General features: G+C 38.9%; 2 protein-coding genes and 1 long non-coding RNA gene across 7 annotated transcripts in view; 2 read left to right on the forward strand and 1 right to left on the reverse strand.

Moving 5' to 3' along the window:
• Window positions 1-23,175, reverse strand: part of LOC134543297 (long-chain-fatty-acid--CoA ligase 6) — a 124,601-nt gene that overhangs the window by 42,654 nt on the left and 58,772 nt on the right. The gene's annotated exons all lie outside the window — the stretch shown is intronic.
• Window positions 12,021-13,441, forward strand: LOC134542867 (uncharacterized). Its single transcript, XM_063387441.1, has 2 exons — window positions 12,021-13,176; window positions 13,213-13,441. Exons 1-2 carry the CDS (start codon window positions 12,211-12,213, stop codon window positions 13,225-13,227), a joined length of 981 nt encoding a protein of 326 aa, XP_063243511.1. The 5' UTR covers window positions 12,021-12,210; the 3' UTR covers window positions 13,228-13,441.
• On the forward strand, window positions 15,444-21,295 carry LOC134542971 (uncharacterized). The gene is made up of 2 exons (XR_010076872.1): window positions 15,444-16,028; window positions 18,263-21,295. It is a non-coding gene; the product is annotated as an uncharacterized LOC134542971 (long non-coding RNA).

Raw genomic sequence — 23,175 nt, forward strand, 5'->3', positions numbered from 1 at the left:
CATTTTGTTGGGTCGCCAAAATCATTTTGTTGGGTCGACAAAATCATTTTGTTGGGTCAATAGAATCTTTCCTACTACAAAATATATGTTTGAATTAACAAAATAAATTTATTTCGCCATATATAAACAAATATTTTGTCGAGGCAAACAACCCTTTCTCTCAGTGCACATGACCGAACACACGTGCATAGTCTTGTGAAGGATCCAAAGAATGTCAAACAGAAAATGGGTATTCAAAACATCGTTCTACCCACGACATCTTAGTCTTCTAGAAAAAAAAAATATCAAATTTGCCATTCTGAGGTATTCATAACACCTCAAAGCTTTCAATTAAGTTTTTCTTTAAACAAAAAAGATCACGTTTGAATATGTGAAGACGCCAAACACATTTTTAGCTTGTACGTAATGGCACAATATTATAATACTGCAACAATAAAATCGTTGACCATGAGGAGGAGGAGAAGGGGGGGATATCGTGAAACCCGACTCGAAACGCAGACTTGAACGGAGTTAACAGGAAATTTTTTTGAACATGCGTGTGTCTGAAAGTTTGAAAATAGACCATTTGCAAATTACAATTTTAAAACTAAAGAGAAACACGCCGGGGAAAAATCGCACTTTCTAAAATGATACATCAGTTATGCAAATGTATTCAAATATTGAAACCTTTTGTGAGCGTGAGTACAAGTTATTCCAGGAAATTTATTTAATTATGGATGCAAGAAGAAAACTGCTAGAACCATCAAGTCATATTTCCACTTTTCCGCTCCCAGTATAGTTTTCGCCTCGCTATTCGCTTTTTTTCTACACTGAGTTGGATACAATGTATTTCAGCATTCTGCCAATGTATATGCCAAACACAGGTATTTTTGATTATGTAATAACGTCCAGCTCGAGAATCTCACCCATTTCTTGTGGACCACAACGACTGTTAAAAGGTGTTATTTATGTAAGTGAGGTGCGATGGTAAATGCGACGCTCGCTGGTGCTTCTAGGGCTGTATCGCCTCTAAGCGTAAGGCTGTGGACTAGGGCACAGTCTTCTCAACGTTCAAAAGACAAGAAGTATTGCAAGTCCTTGGAGTGCTTTCAAGAATCTCTACATGAGGTTTCATTCCTAAAAATTATTCTGAAAACACTCGAATTAGCCATTATAACTATTAGAGAACAGTTTAAAAAAAACGAAATCTGGAAAACAGAACTGCTCATGCGCCCTGAGCGCATTCTTAAATGCTTATTGTTAACAAGACACTACTCGGATATTCGGGAAGTTTTCAAATAGCGTGGCTTGAATCTCCCTGGCACAGCCTGCAGACGGCAACACACAGCTGCCCGGCGCGTTGCCTACGATGCAGGCGTGGCCCGCACTCTCAGAGAGAAGCCCGCGGAAACTCAGTTGACACGGGAAGAAAGAAAAAGGGGTTGAATGATGAGGGGAAGGGGAAGAATTGGGGGGGGGGGACGCGCCGCAAACGCTATTCTGTAGGTTTCATGAATGCGCCGGCGTTGCTTTGACGCCTCGCACGGCCGCGAGCTCACTGTCAACATGCTGAAGAGTGAAAGCGTGACTGAATACAGCGTGTGTTTCGCAGAGGACGAGCCTCTCTCCGACACAATTACAAATGAAAAAAAAAAATTGGTTGTCTGTAAAGTCAGTTTACGAACGATAGTTTAACGTGACAACGTCATAACAAAACATTGATGAAATGATTGCATACTTTTATGAATAAAATTGAATCATTTTTATTTTAATAATAAAAGAATAAATACTTGAAATTATGCTAGTAATCAGATTTTTAAAATGCAAGAATAATTAACCTTTATTGCCGAAATTGTTGTTGTAATAAGCAATAAAAACCACATTAACTTTTCACTTCACTTTATAAACAGTCGACGAAACAGTTCACGTGTAGATGTACCTAAGTTGTGTGCTGCCGCTGTCTTTCTTCTCCTCGGACGCATAGGCCAATCGAGTGGAAGAGAGAGAGATGCGGCGCAAGCGTACAATGAGCGTAACGGGACACCGCGTAACGGAACAATGTGCGTAACGGGACACTTTTTCGTGCGTGCAGCCGGCGTTCATAGATTTATTAAACGTTGTCACGTCAAAATAGAAAAAAAAGACAGCGACAGAGGACGGCGAGGTATAATGGACCCTAGGAACACACAAGTCTTGCAATATTCGTTCACGACCACCGTGAAAATATGCGAATGATACGACGACGAGAATCATTGTAACCAACTGGTAAGCGTAAGTTAGTATTTCAAGTCGTACTGAAGATAGTTCTAGAATTGAAATTCATTTTAACAATAATAAACACACAATGTGACACCAGAATTACCCAGTTTGGTGTACAGTAACGTCTTTAACGGTGACATTCAATTTTGCAAGTACCGCTTATTAATAGCATCCAAATTCACTTACTAATGTGATTATTTAATCATTAGTGGATATGTTTATAGCAGTCTTCACCCAATATTTTAATAATTTAAATGTATTTGAGACCAAAAAGTTAAAATTTACCTCAGCGAGACCTTATCTTTGAGGTATTCACTGAACAAGATGATATCAATAAATTTCAAAACAAAGAAGCAAAGTGTGCAAGTCGCCCAATATGAAGCTGTTATATAGTCATATATATAATTTGTATAAAAATATTTTATAGTGCTAATCTACTGTACAATAAAACTTAAAAATCATTGTAAACGAGAGATTATTGGCCATATTACGAAATAACTAAAAAACTCTACGTCTTGCTTCCTCATGACACGTCGTAGGTTAGAAGCATAATTATGAAATCATAAATATGGCGACGTAACGGCACTCTCCTGCGTGTCGCACGCGTAAATCACCAGGCGCGTGGCAGGAACACACGCAACGCCAGCCCGGCGGGACAGGTCCAATTCAAACACAGGCGTTCCTAGAATACCCCAACTGAATTATTGCAGGCGCTTACATAAGAGGCTCGCGTGAAAAAATAAATAAAATAAAATATTCGTGTTTATAGTGCCGGAAATATCTTTGCGTGGACTCATCGCCGAAGGTAAAAAAAAAAATACTCGTAAAAAAATAGAAACTGGATCTGAAGAAACCCGTAAAAAAAAAGCAAGCGCTGAAAAATTATTTCTAAATATTTCTCAAGGAAATCACCTGATACTCAAGTGAATTATCTTGTACAAAACAAATAGTTACGTATGTACAAGCCAGCCGGTCGACTATTCGAAAACAAACTTTTAAACACGACTACGTTTATGGTGCCCGTGTTTGTTGAACTAGTTCCTCTTGTCAATAAAAAAATTTACAATTCAAATGAAAGCGAACAGATATTCTTTAAAAAAATATTACCGAGGTGGTACATATTATCCAGAACATACTGTAAAGTTAGGCGGGTGAATTATTTTATTTTCTAGCAAAAAAAAAAAGAAGTTAAACGTGAAAGCACCAAGGGAGTCTATATTCTGTATCCAAGTAACAGTTTGTTAATTTACTGAAGTGAATGACAGGGACTTCTTGTTACACTAAATTTCCGAATGATGTCTGCTCGTTAATGCTTTAAGTCAAAAGTCTCATCAAACAAACATTAAGACAATTCAAATAACACGCTAAATGACATATCAGAAATATTTTTAGAAATTTCACTGGCTGGTCTGAATGTAGAATAATTAGAATTTTTTGTATGCTTTTCAAGCAACCATTTGGTAACTAACAACATCACAGTATTTGTAACGCTATACAATGAACTTTCTAAAAAAACATTCAAATTGAATATATAAAAATTCAAACATCTACCACCATGTTTTATCAATAACAGGTATAGGTACTAGAGTAACAAAAAGTATTTTGACAAATCTGAGATAAAACGTTTGACTATGTGCAAAGATGTTTCGGCCCGACATGCGCAAGTAGCGCCTCCATCTCGGGTAGCGACGACACGCCAAGTAGCGCCTCCATTTACAAATTTTTTATGAAACTGACTTTTTTATTAACGTATATTATGATAACTAACCATCATCAGACGTGGTCAGGCATCATTTTTGCAATGTTTTGGGTGTAACAATACGGCGATGCAAGTAAATAAGTGGCTTCACCCACGTCTTTGGAATGCCTGTCTCCTAGCAGTTCCCAACTCCACAGCTGCCAATATCGTCCGCGCATGCAGACGATAAATTAGTCATTTATAGCTGGGATTAATTTTCAAGGACACGTTAATCTCGTTATGGCACCATCCAGCGGCACACAAAACACCAGTGATGTGGGATGTGGGATTTTAGCCACAACTCTGTTTCACCCAACCGCTTTGCATTATACCTGGCTGCTAATGATGAGCCACGTTTGAAGCGTTTGCAGATGCGCGAAAAAAAAGAGCACCCTAGAGCGAAGCATTCCCGCAAAGTTCGTTCTAGGAAGACGGCGAGCGAAGTCGCTCTACCACACACTGGAGAACAAGACAAGACAAGGACGTCATCAGCCAAGGAGCAGTTGCGGGACGAAACCGCCCCCTTCCCACTTATTCGAAGGAAAACGCGGCATTATGTCAGAGCGCTTGGTTAAAAATAGCGCAGCTATTTCCACGGCCACTCCATGGTGAGAGAGAGCTATTTGGCATCCCAGAGGATTATATTTAGCGACAATTTCCACAGGGCACGCCCGCGTATTCCGACCGACAATCTGCCGCAAGAGCTCTCTTCAAGCTGATGTATATTCACAATGACACTGACGTTTACATTTCTCCTATCACACCTCGGAAATATACCATGTAACTTTCCTAATGTACGTGGTTTCATTAGTTGTTGAGCTTTACGTGACATTAAACGCGAAGCTTTTTAATTATTCGATTTTAAAATATGGCTATGGGACAAGTTAATTACACACAGAATATTGTACAAATTACATAGCGGAAAATACCATAAAATAAAAGTAAGCTCTAAGTAACCATTCTGAAAATTGATTATTTTTTATTTTTTAATTCCTCTTCTGTTTGATGACAGCTAAACAGCATTGCGATATTTTAAGTAGTATAACAATAGTTCATTGTTTGAACAGTTGATGAAGTTAGGTTAGCTACATTTCAAATGCTGTATAATGATTGTAAATGGTTAGTTTAAAGTTAGCGATATTAAAATCACTTAATGATGTTTTCGGGACATTAGTACTCAAAAATACAATACACTACAATTTTTGGAGTTTAAATAATATTCAAATGAAACTATATTAAGAAATTAAAATTTTATATATTTTATAAATTTTATTATGTATCACGCAATTATTAACATAATACTCTATTCAGGTTTAAAGTTAAATATTTTTCATTGATAAAAGTTGTATTATCTGCCTCATGTTCAAAGTTAAGTCATTTCTCATGATCGTTAAATCAATATATTGTTGTAGATTACGAAAAATTGTTTCGGTTATGAATAAACTGTTTTCATACAAACATATAGAGTGTAAATTCATTAATCTACGACAAACAGATTTCAAACGACGAGAGAAAATCCGTGCCGAGATCGCCCATTGTAGTACAAGGGGAAATTTGAATTTCGCGGGCTTTCTTCAGGCTGAGCAGCTAGGATCGCTGCAGTCGGGTGTCGCCAGTGTTCGCCATGTTAAAAAGCCTGGGTTTCCTGTTTTGTCCTACTGAAATATGCTGTGTATCTGTTCGCGTTTTTGAAATGCGGCTGGGCTCTCCACGCAGGCGAGACCGTTAAACGTTCCAAGCGGCCTGGCACGTCACGTGGTCAGCGCGGCGATGCTCAAGTGTCTCTCTCTCTCTCTCTCTCTCTCTCTCTCTCTCTCTCTCTCTCTCTCTCTCTCTCTCCCCAACAGCGGGCGGCTGGCCAAGGGGACACGCTCTCAACTAATACTTACACACCACCTTTTCAAACATGGCCTAACTTACACAACATTTCAAACAAAGCACGTAGCTAAACAGTATCCTTTAACAATAACACCCCCTGGACCACGGGGTTAACAGATGACTTATTTATCCTGTTTTTAAAAAAGACTTTTTTTTTTGCGCTGTTAAAGCGTGTACGTCTTCTCTTACACTGAAACATGATACATAAACAAATGTATATTAAGTTCTATCGAGGAATAAAACATGAAATTACTATAACAACTAACAAATTAAAACAATTATTCATAGATCATCTACTAATTTACCATAAAAGTTTAGTACCAACATAAACCATATAAAATGTTGTATTATATAAAAAAGAGCGCGTGTAACTTAGCACACGTTATAAATTGAAACTTCTTTGGCAATTCAAACCTCGACTCGCAAATATATCGTAAGGGGTAAGACGGCAAGGATATAGAGAGAAAGTGAGAAGACAATTTCTAAATAAATATTTTTCACTTTTCTAATAGCTACTCACATCATAAAGAAAAACGGCGGGTGTCACTTTTCTTTAAACAATTCTGCAGTTTGGAACACGCCAAATCTCTGAACGAAATATGAAACTCGCAACAGGTAGCGCTATCTATACGGGAAATGCAGGGACTGTCCCAACAGCGCTCTCTACGCTGCTGGTCGAGCAAGGAGCAAGGAGCAAGGAGCAAATATAAACTTCAAGGCATTCACAGATGACTTTATAGGATACCCTTATATATTTTCTAAAACAAGTGCACGTGCACACTGTCTTATTCTTTCGTTCATCTATCTGAATCGGTTCTTTTTTTTAGGGGGGGGGAAGGGGTGGAAGATTAATCATCGCACAAAGAGGAGAACGAAAACAAGCACAGCAACGTATATAGCATTGAGCTCTCTTTATATATCTTTGGCTAAGTAGCTATTCTCTGCACTTTTCGCGTCAGAAACGTTCCACAACAATGTTTCGCGTACTGTTCTCTCTCTTTCGACCCCGCAGACAGACACACGGGTCTAGCTGTAGCACAATTTACAGACATTTCCAAAAATTAAGTTCCCTTAACAAAAGTGTAAATTACAAATAGAACTTGGTGGGACTAATGCGGTGATGTTGTTCGGTAGCCGGTGAGGCGGGCCGGGCGGACCACAACGCCTCGTCACATGACGTGACGTATCACACTCGCGCCGCGCCAGCCAGCGGGGCCGCTGTTCCCGTGCCGAGAGGACGGTGGGGGAGCAAGTTGGCGACAAAGGGGGACACCTCCCGCCCACTCCACCCTTCCGACGCAGCGCAGACCTCACGTGGTCTCTGCGAGCTCTCGCAGCGGGGTGCTGTCATAACTTAGAAACACACAACTTAGAAACACATAACTTAGAATTTTCTAAGTCATGACGGTTCTAAGTTGAGACTTTCTACGTTATGAAGTTTCTAAGTTGTGTGGTTCTGCGTTGTGTGGTCCTAAGTTACGTGGATTTTTCCAAGTTTTCTAAGTTATGACAGTTCTAAGTTGTGACTTTCTAAGTTATGTGTGGTTCCCCATCCCAGCCGCCCCGGGAGGCGTGCAGGGACACTCACACTGTCACAACCTGCATGTTGGCCCACTTGCGTGCCGTTGGACATTTTTGACGGTTCAAAAAACAAAAAGTCTGTTTGGCCACCGATATCAGGTGTCCATTGAATTTTAACGTGTTTAGAATTGTGTATCGACGATGATGAATTTTGTGTTTGATAGTGAATGTGTGTCGAATCATGTCAAAAATCATGTCTACATACTGCTTGTTTTCAACTATCCAAAACATTATTTCCTTCGCGTATTCACACAGTAAATCGCAGTGACGAGCCAAGGCACTAACGTCTACAAGTTGAACTTGTAATTGAATCTCGTCCGTTCGGATGATAAAATTAAAAAAAACCCGTTCTTGACCGAAAACTATTTTTTTTTTTAATTTTCGTTCTTCAGCTGTTCGTTGAGAATTCCAACGACCAAGAGAGTAGCGAGTGTATTCAGGACCAGTTGCCTCGTAACTCGCCCAGTGGTGGCTTAACCCTTCAAACACACGGTAGTTCCGTGCTTTCTACTCCTCCACTTGCAACCTGCAGAGACTTCTACGTAGTCCACGCGCGTGGCTGCTCCACGTGCCACGTGGCGGACGCTAGGGAGGAAGGGGGGGGGGGGACATACTCTCTCTCTCCCTCCCCCCTCCGGCTCCAATATTCCAGTGAGGACAGTATTTATTTTGGGTGATTTTTTAAAACTAATGTAAGGTTTCTTAGGTTATATTTTATATATATATATGTATTTCTCAGTTATTACACATTTATAAATGTTTACGTTCGTCAAAATACCGCGTGTAAATTTGAAGTGACTAGATGCACTCACATACAAGCTTGCTTTCGTGGAGTGCTAAAATTTCCTGGTTAATTTGAGTGAATATTGTTAACAAAGTGTAAAAAAAAGGGAAAATAAATTATTATCATTATAATGTAAGGTGAGCTGTTACAACACATGCAAATTCAACATCTGGTCGACAAAACACCAACTCCAACGAATTCAGTTCGCAGGCTTTCACGGCCATTTGTCTGAAGGAGGGCTTGGCTTCGGGGTTGCAGCGAATAATTCACCAGACGTTTTGGCCGAAATTGCAGTCGCCGCCATCATCAGGGAGGCAGAAGCCGAGCTTACTCCGTCGAATCCTGTTGAATCTTTCATTGCGTCGTTCACACAGGACGCGGAGGAGGTTGAGTTGGTGAGGGGGGGGGGGGGTGAGGGGAGAAGATGGCGGGAGGACGGGTGCCAAGGTTGGGAAGCCTACAAATCACGTAGTTTCGGTTCCCTGCAAGAGTTTCCGAAGATTTCCGAAGTTTTGCGTTTTGGTATTAACGCCACACTTCAGCCGCTAAATCAGAAGTTTCCAATGAAAACAAGCATGTTGTGACTGACCTGACCTGACCTGACCTGACCTAACCTAACCTAACCTAACCCAACCCTTCGATTTTTTTTTTAATTTCAATTTTTGAGAGGAATCCGAAGTCGCAGGAACGTGGTAGGGAACCGAAACTACGTGAGTTGTAGGCTTCCCGCCAAGGGTAGCCGGCGACCGACGGGCCGCACCACCTGCTCCGAGGGCCGGCTATAAGCGTCCCGCGCGCGACCTCGGACACGCACCGCCGCCTGCTCCCAGGGGGGGCAGCCACTCGCCGTCGTCGCTGGCCCGGGGTGCTGTCATAACTTAGAAACACATAACTTAGAATTTTCTAGGTTGTGTGTTTCTAGGTTGTGTGTGTTTCTAGGTTGTGTGTGTTTCTAGGTTGTGTGTGTTTCTAGGTTGTGTGTGTTTCTAGGTTGTGTGTGTTTCTAGGTTGTGTGTGTTTCTAGGTTGTGTGTGTTTCTAGGTTGTGTGTGTTTCTAGGTTGTGTGTGTTTCTAGGTTGTGTGTGTTTCTAAGCCGTGTGTGTTTCTAAGCCGTGTGTGTTTCTAAGCCGTGTGTGTTTCTAAGCCGTGTGTGTTTCTAAGCCGTGTGTGTTTCTAAGCCGTGTGTGTTTCTAAGCCGTGTGTGTTTCTAAGCCGTGTGTGTTTCTAAGCCGTGTGTGTTTCTAAGCCGTGTGTGTTTCTAAGCCGTGTGTGTTTCTAAGCCGTGTGTGTTTCTAAGCCGTGTGTGTTTCTAAGCCGTGTGTGTTTCTAAGCCGTGTGTGTTTCTAAGCCGTGTGTGTTTCTAAGCCGTGTGTGTTTCTAAGCCGTGTGTGTTTCTAAGCCGTGTGTGTTTCTAAGCCGTGTGTGTTTCTAAGCCGTGTGTGTTTCTAAGCCGTGTGTGTTTCTAAGCCGTGTGTGTTTCTAAGCCGTGTGTGTTTCTAAGCCGTGTGTGTTTCTAAGCCGTGTGTGTTTCTAAGCCACGTGTGTTTCTAAGCCACGTGTGTTTCTAAGCCACGTGTGTTTCTAAGCCACGTGTGTTTCTAAGCCACGTGTGTTTCTAAGCCACGTGTGTTTCTAAGCCACGTGTGTTTCTAAGCCACGTGTGTTTCTAAGCCACGTGTGTTTCTAAGCCACGTGTGTTTCTAAGCCACGTGTGTTTCTAAGCCACGTGTGTTTCTAAGCCACGTGTGTTTCTAAGCCACGTGTGTTTCTAAGCCACGTGTGTTTCTAAGCCACGTGTGTTTCTAAGCCACGTGTGTTTCTAAGCCACGTGTGTTTCTAAGCCACGTGTGTTTCTAAGCCACGTGTGTTTCTAAGCCACGTGTGTTTCTAAGCCACGTGTGTTTCTAAGCCACGTGTGTTTCTAAGCCACGTGTGTTCCTAAGCCACGTGTGTTTCTAAGCCACGTGTGTTTCTAAGCCACGTGTGTTTCTAAGCCACGTGTGTTTCTAAGCCACGTGTGTTTCTAAGCCACGTGTGTTTCTAAGCCACGTGTGTTTCTAAGCCACGTGTGTTTCTAAGCCACGTGTGTTTCTAAGCCACGTGTGTTTCTAAGCCACGTGTGTTTCTAAGCCACGTGTGTTTCTAAGCCACGTGTGTTTCTAAGCCACGTGTGTTTCTAAGCCACGTGTGTTTCTAAGCCACGTGTGTTTCTAAGCCACGTGTGTTTCTAAGCCACGTGTGTTTCTAAGCCACGTGTGTTTCTAAGCCACGTGTGTTTCTAAGCCACGTGTGTTTCTAAGCCACGTGTGTTTCTAAGCCACGTGTGTTTCTAAGCCACGTGTGTTTCTAAGCCACGTGTGTTTCTAAGCCACGTGTGTTTCTAAGCCACGTGTGTTTCTAAGCCACGTGTGTTTCTAAGCCACGTGTGTTTCTAAGCCACGTGTGTTTCTAAGCCACGTGTGTTTCTAAGCCACGTGTGTTTCTAAGCCACGTGTGTTTCTAAGCCACGTGTGTTTCTAAGCCACGTGTGTTTCTAAGCCGTGATCTTTCTAAGCCGTGATCTTTCTAAGCCGTGATCTTTCTAAGCCGTGATCTTTCTAAGCCGTGATCTTTCTAAGCCGTGATCTTTCTAAGCCGTGATCTTTCTAAGCCGTGATCTTTCTAAGCCGTGATCTTTCTAAGCCGTGATCTTTCTAAGCCGTGATCTTTCTAAGCCGTGATCTTTCTAAGCCGTGATCTTTCTAAGCCGTGATCGTTCTAAGCCGTGATCGTTCTAAGCCGTGATCGTTCTAAGCCGTGATCGTTCTAAGCCGTGATCGTTCTAAGCCGTGATCGTTCTAAGCCGTGATCGTTCTAAGCCGTGATCGTTCTAAGCCGTGATAGTTCTAAGCCGTGATCGTTTTAAGTTGCGTGTTTCTAAGTTGCGTGTTTCTAAGTTGCGTGTTTCTAAGTTGCGTGTTTCTAAGTTGCGTGTTTCTAAGTTGCGTGTTTCTAAGTTGCGTGTTTCTAAGTTGCGTGTTTCTAAGTTGCGTGTTTCTAAGTTGCGTGTTTCTAAGTTGCGTGTTTCTAAGTTGCGTGTTTCTAAGTTGCGTGTTTCTAAGTTGCGTGTTTCTAAGTTGCGTGTTTCTAAGTTGCGTGTTTCTAAGTTGCGTGTTTCTAAGTTGCGTGTTTCTAAGTTGCGTGTTTCTAAGTTGCGTGTTTCTAAGTTGCGTGTTTCTAAGTTGCGTGTTTCTAAGTTGTGTGTTTCTAAGTTACGTGGATTTTTCCAAGTTTTCTAAGTTATGACAGTTCTAAGTTGTGACTTTCTAAGTCGTGTGTGGTTCCCCGCTGGCTGGTGCGTCGAGCTCACTCGCTGCCCGCCAGTGTTTTCACGAGGCGACACGGTTTCAGTTCTCAATCTATATAAATAAAAAATGTAAATGTTCATTCGTTCGAAAAACATAATACTCCCAAAAGTACTTCACAGATTGCTTTGAAATTCTGACAACGTTGAATTCGAATACGCAGTTGTTTTTAATAGGTAGACTACATGCGTCACCTGTGACAGGTAAAAAGATAGATAAAATTATTGATAGGTAAAATTATACACGTAAAAACACTGATTTTTTTTCCATTGATATAGTGGGACATAAATATAAATATAGAGATGTAATAGATATAGTCAAGTGCTAACACACTTCCACCTGAAGTTCGGGAAAAAATCAGAAACCACATTCTTAGCTTTCCAGTTAAATGCACAAAATACACTGGTAAAACAAAATCATATCTCGATGCCAGACTGTCTGTAAAGTCCACGTATAATCTATTCAAAGATAAAAATCCTGACATTAACTGCAGTTATCAGTTTTTCATTAAGTTTTTCAATGAAAACTTTTCTCTATCATTTGGCAGACCCCAGGTTGATTGCTGCTGTACTTGTGAGGAGTTAAAACTTAAAATTAAAAGCCCTCACATAAATGAAGCAGCCAAGAGGTGTGCGGCAGCGGAACTAATGATTCACAGAAGGAGGGCAAAGAAGTTTTATAATGAACTTAAAAAAGAACGAGACTGCAAAACTGAACCACACGTTCTGTCCATCTGTATGGATTATATGCAAAATATTCAATTGCCACGAATCCCAGTTCAAGAGACTTTCTATATGAGGCAGTTAACAGTCAATGTTTGCTGCATACATAACATAAAGGAACATAGTGCTATGTTATACCTTTATCATGAGGGTACTGCCAACAAAGGCCCAAATGAAGTGTGCTCACTTTTAACGGATTATTTGAACACGGTTCCTCCAGAAATTAAGGAGATAAGGATTTTCTCTGACAACTGTTCTGGCCAAAACAAAAACCACTCACTGGCACGTTTGTTATTGGCTTTAACACAAACTGGTCGATTTAATAAAATAGAACAGTTCTTCCCCATCAGGGGTCATTCGTTTCTCCCCTGTGACCGAGATTTTTCAATGATTAAAAGACAGCTGAGGAAACATGACCGTTTATATTCCTTAAGAGAAATCACTGAATTAGTAATCAAGAGCAGTAATAATAATAAGTTTATGGTGACACATGTGAAATCGGAACACATATTCGATTACAAAAATTGGTGGCCTCAATATTACAAAAAGTCTGTCGTTTCAGAAGAAACGCGCCCGAGATCAGTTCCGAAAGATGATAAGCAACAGTTTGGCATAAGTTCCTTCATGCATTTTTCTTTTAGTCAAGAAATGCCTGGAACAATTGTTGCACGAAAATTTATCAATGGTATGGTACTACATACTTTTTGTTTGCGGCAAGCAATGACGAACCCCGAATTTCCACCATGCATTGCTTATCCAGAAGGGAAGGTCCCCATTAAAAAAAAGAAACTAGATGACATACGAAAACTTCTGCCCTATATTCCCGAGGAGCATAAACAATTTTACATTGATATTTCTAACTGGCCAACAGCTGAAAACATTGATTTGGAAGTACAAGATGATTAACTGGAGAACATTGATTTGTAGGTACAAGATGATTAACTGGAGAACATTGATTTGTAGGTACAAGATGATTAACTAACTGTATATAATTTAATTTTTGACACACTGTACATGAGTAAATAAACTAATATGTAGTAAAATATAACATATTGTATCTTCTTTTCTACCATTTTGTTGGATAAGAAACAATTAAAATAATATATATACTAAAATAACAATAAAATATAAAAGAGTGTTTAATAAAATACTTTTCCATGCAAAAATGGCTTCAGTCCTACATATTTTATAATTTTTTTTCGACAAACTATATACAAGAACAGTAATATAGATAATTCATATGAGTGGTGAAATTGTTAGGTACCATATTAAAAAAAGGTGTTATTATATTATTAAAATCTTCTGGCGCAGACAGTTTTTTGTGTTTTTCTCAAAAACACTTATTTAGGACTAAAGACCTTTTTGCATGGATCGATTCAATTAACGTTTTGCGCACTCTAAACAAGTAAACATTATCCACCTTTCAGAAATTATACTATGGGGGTAATTGACTGAAAATGTTATTAATAATTTTATTTTATTTTTTACATTGCTTTATTACTGGTTTAGGAAATCAAATAATGACAAGTTATCAAAACTAATGTTTGTCACCTTGTCAACTTTTGATAGAGTATTTTGAAACATTCGTCTGAAATATATGTAACGACAAAATTATACAATATTGCGTCCATCTGTCCCCATGTATAACCACGACATTTACTTGCCTAAACCAACTAGTATATGTAATATTGTCGCGGGTTGAAATTTTGCAGGGTTGTTGAAATCAAATTTAGGGACTTTACTGACGGGACTCTGGGCTGGCTGCTCTGTTCACTCGTCAGCGCAAGTGGCGTGACCATGTAATTGGGGCACGGGGCCGGCGCGGCGCGCTGCGGGCTTGCAGAATTTTGTTTGTTTGTTTGGCCGCGCGCTGGCGCAGCCACGGGCCGCAGTTACTGGGGCGCGCTTTCGTAACAAGCCGCGCGGTGTGGCCTGCACATTGGGGTAGAGGGGGGGTAGTCTTCCCAGATGTTCTAGTTAGTTGTTTAGTAAATTTGACTTCAATAACGAGCTTTTGTTATGGTAGGCGCGGCAGGGCGCGCGAATTTAAGCGCAAGTGAGTGGTGACTCGGGGCTCACTCAGGCGGAGGCTATGCGTCTCACCTGTGGTCACGAGTTGTTAGTTCGTTCGTGATGTAGGAATTCAGGCTCACTCAGGCGGAGGCTATGCGTCTCACCTGTGGTCACGAGTTGTTAGTTCGTTCGTGATGTAGGAATTCAAGCTTTCGGGCGGAAGCTATGGTCGACGCCAGAGGCCACGAGTCGTTTAATTTAAGTTAGGTCATAATGTAGTCGTCAAGCTTTCGGGCGGAGGCTATGGCCCTCGTCAGGGGTCACGCGTCATAGTTTTTAAAATGTAATGTTCGTTCGGGATTTCAAGGGCAGGAGAGGCCCCTACGTTATTTTTTTAAAGTAATCGATCAAGAAAGGCTTTTCGGAAAATGTGAGTATGGACTTATCTTTGTTTTAATTTTAAGTATTAATTATGATTTGAGGTATTCGGAAGGACTAGGGAAGTGTTTAGTGAAGTTCTCTCATTCTCTCTCTTGTAAGGTCGTTCAATCGTTAAGGAAGTAAAGAGATTATTGTTTTAAATTGTAATCCCGCTATTTAAATGTTCTTTAAAATGATGTTGAGTATTTGACTTTAAGAATAAAATAATTTTAATTAAGTATTATGTTATTTTGCAAAATCTCCTTAGTTCAGCTCTCACCAGACATCCTGTACGGGATGACGAACCTATGATCCTAGGTACAGTAAAGTATTTTATGAAGTTAAGACTAGTTGATGCCAAGCGAGTTGTTTCTATGTAAAGAGCTACGATTCTCTCCCCCCTCTGAAGGTGGATCGTGACAGAAATGGCGGTGGCACCGGCTAGGTGCACGTGACAGAAATGGTGGAGGCGCCGGGTAGGTTCTATTTCTGGAGAGAGAGAGAGGTAGATTTTTATGTTTATTATTAAGTTAGTTTCAGCTTCTGATAGCAGGTTATTAAGAGTTTACTTGAGGAGAGGATTACGGAATTTTAGTCTATAGTGGAGGAAGTCTTTGAGATTTTTTTTTGACGTAACAGATGTTTATTTGAGGATACTTGTAAGGATAAAGTTTATAGTGATAAGTTGTTTTAAGTCGTTGAATTTATTGTAGATTTATATCGGGGATTATTACGTGAGGAGAATGCGTTATAAGTTAAATGCTTATTAGAGATAATGCAAGTGGTTTAATTTAATTGAAGTTCATTTTAAGATTGTAGGTTAAGAGAATTATAATTTAAAATAAAAATTTTTTGTCGTAAATAGGAATTATTTTCAAGTGAAGTTTGTTTTGTTGTCGTGCGCGTAGGAGACGAGACGTACGAATTAAATCAGTCGAGGGAAGGATAAACGTTAGAAAGGAATTAAAGAGAAAACGAGAGTTTATGTAAAAGAGAGTTATAGAATTTATAGTGATGTTTTGTTTTAATTAGAAAAATGTTGAGAGTTGTTTCAGAACGACACGTCAGTGGACGTGGCAGAGTGAACACGTGACGGGGAGGTGCTGAGACCTAGCGGAGAACGGAGGAACCGCAAGCGAGGGTTGGCGCACCTGATGGAATTCGGTGACGTCACGGGCTCATACGGAGACGTGGACAGGCCGTGACCTTGTTTTGATCAGCTGTACGGTAACTTAGCGATAAGAAAATAGACTATTGGTTAAATAAATTTAAATTTAAGTGTGTTTTAGAAGAAGAGGAACTTTCAGTATGTAAGTAATTTAATTCAAGAAGTGTATGATGTATAGGCTAGAAGTGTTTCGTTGTAAGTTGTTTATGTTTTGTTAGTTAAATCCTACCTCGGTTTTAAAAATATTTTTTTGGGATTTGTAAACATTATTAAGGAGGTACACTATAAAATCGATAAGCATTGAGAAAACTGGGAAGGCTAGATTTTGTGTGTAGAGGGAATTTACTCCAAAAGAACAGAGAGACAAAATTAATGTTTTCATTAGGGCGAGGGACCCTAAGGTGAGGTGTTGTGTCCCTGGGAAGTAGGGATTGTAGAGCAGACCCATAGGAGATGGGCTGGCTACGTGAATTAAGGGTTAGGAGAATCCTGAGAGTTGTGAGTAGTTTGGGGCAGGAGTTCCCCATGGTAGTACCGAAGTGGCTATCCTGTATGGGATAGGGTACCATTTCAATGAAGTTTGTTGGTGGGGTTAGAGCCCCCTGTGTAGTGGGCCTATAGCAGATAGGCACTACAGTGAAATTTTTGGTTATTTTGTGAGGTAAATTCCCTGGAGGTTAAGTAAGATTGGATTCAGTTAGGAAGGAGGGAAATGAGAAACATTGCTGTAGAGAGTTAGTGTACTTGCCTAATGTGAAATTGAATGTTACTAAATTAATTTAGGAGAAAGTTTTGTTCGGTAAATAAATAATAATGGAAGATAGCTAGATAATTAATTAATTTTTTTTGAGTAAGGTGTTTTAAGTAATGAAATAAAATAAGGTGAAGTAATTTGAATAATTGGGGAGGAGTTTCTTTAAGAGTTTAGATAATTGTTTTTGAATTTATTGAGATATTCAACCAGTGAAGTTTGAGTATGAGAGATACAGTGAGATTTTAAGGAAATCGGTTGTTTTTAATTAGGACAAATGAGATTTTATGATTAAGAGTCAGTAAGCATAGTTAAAATTTACGACATGATATTTGTTGACAGTTTACAGTTATTAAGGAGAAAACAGAGTAATCTATTTATTTTTATTTTAATGGTTTGAAGATAAGATTATGAATTTTTTTTTGGAAGTTTCTTTGGCATGTTGGAATAATTTTTTTTGATTTTTAGAATTTACAGAGAAAATTTAATTGATTTACATTAGTTTGGAAGTATGGAGGTTTAGTGTTCGATTAGCCCTAACTTGATGGTCGGATCCCAAAAGAATGCCGTAAAACCGATAGCCAATTGAGAGGAATGCGGTAGGCGCTTGTGTAGAGAGGGGTTGTGGGAAAACTCCTTGGGACTGATGGCAGATCAGGGGCCCTAAATAGTGTGTGATGCTGTAAAACCAGTGCAGAGAAAGCCTGGTATGCTTAAATTTTTGGGCACAGGTTATGTAAACCTGGGGTTCCATGGGATTTAGTCATGTTAGCTGCTGTGAGACATTAAGATTTCCAGGCTCCATAGTAAATTCAATGTAAATTTTTGTTTTCTTAAAATAATAAATTTGTTTTTAATTTATTTGAGATATTTGATTTGGAACAGTGAATACAGACCCCGAGGAATAAGAGTTATGCTGTGAGAGGAGAAGGTGGTAGGCCTAAAGGGTACAGGCACCACAGAGGTTATTTGTATTGCATAATTTAAATATAAGGAAACTTGAGAATTTGAAATTTTGTTGTTGGTTTGTACACCCATAAGAAGAGTATAGGCAGAATTTTTATTGTTATGAGATGTCTAATTTAATTGAAAAGAAGAAAGTTTAAAGATGCAAGGTAACATTATTATTGTAATAATTGAAAGAGATTAAGAGGTAGAGAGAAATAGGCAGTTTTTGTTTGTAAGTACTAAAGTTTACATATAGAAATTTAGTAACTAAGAATGAATAATAAGTTAAGTCTAGTGTAAAAGTTTTTTTTAAGTTTGTTAAGTTAAGAGTCACAAGTAAATTTTTTTTTTAGAGAGAATGTCTTTGATAGGAAGTATTAGAAACTTATGGGAATTTTAGGGTAACATAAATAATGTAGGTAATGAATAATAAATAGATGGTAGGTCTTAAGTTAGGATTAACATTTGAAGCAGAATTTAATTAAGAAGAAGGAAAATAAATAGGCCTAATGAAAAGAACAAAAAAGGATTTTATGGTAAAGCATTTTTTTTAAGTAATAAACAATGAATAATAATGTTGTTTCAGGGTAATGTGTACTAATAATACAATTTTTTTTAGGACCAAAGAACAGGAATTATGTAATTTAAATTAACATGTATTTTTGAAACTGTTACAGATTCCTTAAGATGAGCTGAGCAGCAGTCCAGTTTACAAGATGACAAGAGTTCGAGAGACAAGATACAAGATCACTGAAACAAGAGCCAAGACTGAAGATTCAAGAGAAGAGAAAGCTGGCAGCCATGGACTTACAAGTGGAGATTAATAAGGTCATGTAAAGTTTTATTTTTTTTTATGGAAGACAGTAACTGGAGTTTTTTTTTTGTTATAAACATTATTTACAGAACTTTTTAGGTTATAGTAATGTAATGGAACTAGTGAGTTGTGGTAGCTGTCAAAAAGAACTAATACCTTAAGTTTAATTTTTAAAGTTAATTTTCTTAATTTACAGAGGGATTAGTAGTTTTTTTTAAACCTTATTTAGGTTGGAATTTAAAGATAATAGTTTATTATAAATGTGTACGAACAGTTCAAGTTCACAGTACTGATAGGTAGGTCAGATGATCTTATTGATTTTGATGATTTGTTGTTTTGAGTTGATTTTTAAGTGTTGTGAATTAGACAATGAAATAGTTCTGAAAACTTAAATTATTTCAAGCTAAGAAATAGTAAAGTTAATTGTAACTCAAAGGACACCAGAATTTAATTTTTTTTTGAATTAGTAATGTTTGAAAATTTTATACTTTACAAGAAAGGTTATAAACAAACAGATCGGATGGAACAAGGATGCAGTAAATCACAATTTCATTTAGAATTATTGATTTGCTTTTGAGGTTATGAAGGAAAAGTAGCTATAATTTAAAAATTTGAATAAAAATGGTTTTTTTTTATTTGTTTGAAATAGAAAGTTTAAAAGTTAATTAGTCATGATCTAGGTGGGTGATGGGGTGGGAATTGGCCACTCTTTTTCCCTATAACCTCCCTAACATGGCCTTCTATTACAACTAACAGAAATAAAGAAGAAGAAAAATGAAGAATTATTAGTTAGAATGTTTCTTTCATGAAGATACCTGATGAACTTTTACTGTTTGGAAGAATAGAAGCAAGGTTAGTCAGATATTTTTACTCAGAAGAAGAAGAAGATAAAGCAGTTTTATGACTCGACAAGCCAGAGATTGGTGTTTCCCCTCTGCGCTCCTATTGACTACGTTGTTTACTCTCATGGGATAGCTGGTTCGGCACCATGGAGAGAGATTGGTGGGCATTGTGGTTGCCCCCAGAAGAAAAGAAGAGTAGAAGAGGTTATGGGTGGGTCATGTGAACTGACCTTCAACCCAGTTACTTCGTGGGGACTATTTGCTGTATAGAGAAGATCAAGACTCAAGAGGTAGGGAAAATCATTGGAGGTCATGTTTCCCTTCCTTAAGTTTTTCCTATCAAATTATTTGCCTGATTAGATTATGCTAAGGGTGGGATACTTTATGTTAGCAGTTGAATTAATTAATTTTATTTTTTTGTGTGTTTGCATCCTTGCCCATCGATTGCAGTTTAGTAGTTAGTTTTGTATTTGTCAGGCGTGATGGTAATGCCTGTTGATGATGTTTCAGAATTGTAATCTGTTCGTGATGAGGATGGCACAACTCCGAAGCAGATGTGGGGAGAAGTTGTGAGCTGCCCTGGAAGCCAGTCCAGTAGCTGTTGGAGTTGAGTGGTGTTTGCTGATGGCCAGCCCAGGGAGCTACTCTTCTCGACAACACTGACTTCGAGGAGTTGCACCAACCTTCACGAGATAAGAGTTTAATTAATTGAAACACTGTAAGGACACTTAATTTTTTTTGAAGAACGAAAGAAGTATGGTAATAAACGGAAACCGAAAAAAAAAAAATAATAATAATTATCAAGAATTTGCACATTGTTTAACGAATACTGAGAAACTAAGAACAGTAATTTAATTTGTAAAGAGAGCTTCACTAACAGAACAATTTTTTTTGAATTGAGAACTCGAGCCTCTGAAGGTTCCTGTGAGAACAAACCAGATAAAAGTTTTACATTTAATTTTATGAATACTTGTTGTTTTAAAATAAATCTTATGCAGAATCTAGATGTATGTTCAGACAGCAAGGAACTAAGAAAATTATTATTTTTGTGAAATGAGGAATTTATAGTTATGGTTTAATGGAAAAAGACAATTTGTAATTTTGAGGTAGCTCGATGGGGCTCGAGCTCTGTGAGGGGAGGGTTATGTCGCGGGTTGAAATTTTGCAGGGTTGTTGAAATCAAATTTAGGGACTTTACTGACGGGACTCTGGGCTGGCTGCTCTGTTCACTCGTCAGCGCAAGTGGCGTGACCATGTAATTGGGGCACGGGGCCGGCGCGGCGCGCTGCGGGCTTGCAGAATTTTGTTTGTTTGTTTGGCCGCGCGCTGGCGCAGCCACGGGCCGCAGTTACTGGGGCGCGCTTTCGTAACAAGCCGCGCGGTGTGGCCTGCACATTGGGGTAGAGGGGGGGTAGTCTTCCCAGATGTTCTAGTTAGTTGTTTAGTAAATTTGACTTCAATAACGAGCTTTTGTTATGGTAGGCGCGGCAGGGCGCGCGAATTTAAGCGCAAGTGAGTGGTGACTCGGGGCTCACTCAGGCGGAGGCTATGCGTCTCACCTGTGGTCACGAGTTGTTAGTTCGTTCGTGATGTAGGAATTCAGGCTCACTCAGGCGGAGGCTATGCGTCTCACCTGTGGTCACGAGTTGTTAGTTCGTTCGTGATGTAGGAATTCAAGCTTTCGGGCGGAAGCTATGGTCGACGCCAGAGGCCACGAGTCGTTTAATTTAAGTTAGGTCATAATGTAGTCGTCAAGCTTTCGGGCGGAGGCTATGGCCCTCGTCAGGGGTCACGCGTCATAGTTTTTAAAATGTAATGTTCGTTCGGGATTTCAAGGGCAGGAGAGGCCCCTACGTTATTTTTTTAAAGTAATCGATCAAGAAAGGCTTTTCGGAAAATGTGAGTATGGACTTATCTTTGTTTTAATTTTAAGTATTAATTATGATTTGAGGTATTCGGAAGGACTAGGGAAGTGTTTAGTGAAGTTCTCTCATTCTCTCTCTTGTAAGGTCGTTCAATCGTTAAGGAAGTAAAGAGATTATTGTTTTAAATTGTAATCCCGCTATTTAAATGTTCTTTAAAATGATGTTGAGTATTTGACTTTAAGAATAAAATAATTTTAATTAAGTATTATGTTATTTTGCAAAATCTCCTTAGTTCAGCTCTCACCAGACATCCTGTACGGGATGACGAACCTATGATCCTAGGTACAGTAAAGTATTTTATGAAGTTAAGACTAGTTGATGCCAAGCGAGTTGTTTCTATGTAAAGAGCTACGATTCTCTCCCCCCTCTGAAGGTGGATCGTGACAGAAATGGCGGTGGCACCGGCTAGGTGCACGTGACAATATATAGCTAATGGAAAACACAAACATTTGTTTTTAGTGCATCATTGATACAGGTCATGTAAATGCATCCACAGGGGGTAAATAATTATTATTATATATGGCAATTATTACTAGTAAATGTTCAAATAATGTAATAGGTCCATAGAAAAAGGAAATAATGTTTATTGTTGCATATTACCCTTTTAAAAATAGTATTCCGGAAATACCACTAAAGTAAATTAAAGTGGGTTCTGGGGAAAATACTCTGATATTATTACAATTTAATGCGTAACAAATAAATTGTATCAAGTGACTTAGTTCCCTTCCCCACTGGACGATTCAGTTATATTGTTGTGGACAATATTCTAAGGTATTATATCGTGTTATAGGTGTGCAGCTGCTGAGACGCTAGAAAAGCTTACGTGATAGCTACTCAAGAGAACTGAAACTCCAGAAAGAACAAAAATCTGGGTCAGCACCACGAAAACACCCTGTTTACTTATTCTTCAAACAACTATCATTTTTGGAAAAAGTAACAAGCTCGAAAAAAACTACCAGCTCTCTCGCAGACGAAAATCCAGATGTGACTGCAGTACGGGATACTCCACTCCCAAAAAAATCTAAAACTAAAAACGACCCAATAGGTGAAAGACTTGTTAGTGCTGTGGAGCGAAGTGTGAATAATAGAGCAGAACGGGAAAAGCATCTAGAAAATGATTGCGATAGAATGTTCCTTTTGTCATTGCTTCAGCCTTTGAAACAAATTCCCGAACATGCACGATACGGGGTTAAAAGGAAGCTCATGGACGTCATTGAAAGTGAAATGAAAATGTATATTCGTACTCCCCTCATATTTCAGCGTCAAGACAACCCAAGTGCACACGTTGAAACTCCTCTACATATTCCACTACAAAATGTTTCCATTAACTATCCCTCGTATAACATTGCTTCTCATTCTCCAGTTGGTTATCCTTTGGAGCCGCGACCCTCAACAGCAGACGACCCATGTGATGTACATTCTAATGTCTCAAGTTACTCTAATACCTCTGCAAGAAGCCCATATTCTGACCTAGATCTTTTTGACGTCCAACAGTAATTATTATTGGGTAGTTAATTCTTCAGTGTTAAAACATTATTTCATTGCTTCAATATATTGCAATTGGATTCCATTGAACTGTATTTTGTTTAACTACTATTTAATGTGAGTACATTTGTACAGTTTCATAGATGTTTGTTAATAGTATGTCAGGCAATATAATTTGTATTAAGATTACGTGAGTAATGCTGTACTGTTCCAAATTTATGTATATTAATGTTTCAGGTACATAAAGTAGTTTCATTGATTACATTTTATTTTAAAATATATATAGATTGAAATATTGCATTATTATTTCAGCTTTAAATTGCAAATTCTGTTGGAATATAAATATTAACCCCAATTTTTGTTTATGTTACAAATTTTACAGAGGAACTTTTGTGCTTATTTGTGTCTGTCACAAGAACTAAATAATAACAATTGATAATTTACACATAAGCAAACATAGATAATCTGTTGGGTCTGGGAATGTCCATCACGCATCATATAATTTTAATAAGACGACTCATAAA

The sequence above is a fragment of the Bacillus rossius genome (genome assembly GCF_032445375.1).
Source record: "Bacillus rossius redtenbacheri isolate Brsri chromosome 9 unlocalized genomic scaffold, Brsri_v3 Brsri_v3_scf9_2, whole genome shotgun sequence".
Lineage (NCBI taxonomy): Eukaryota > Metazoa > Arthropoda > Insecta > Phasmatodea > Bacillidae > Bacillus > Bacillus rossius.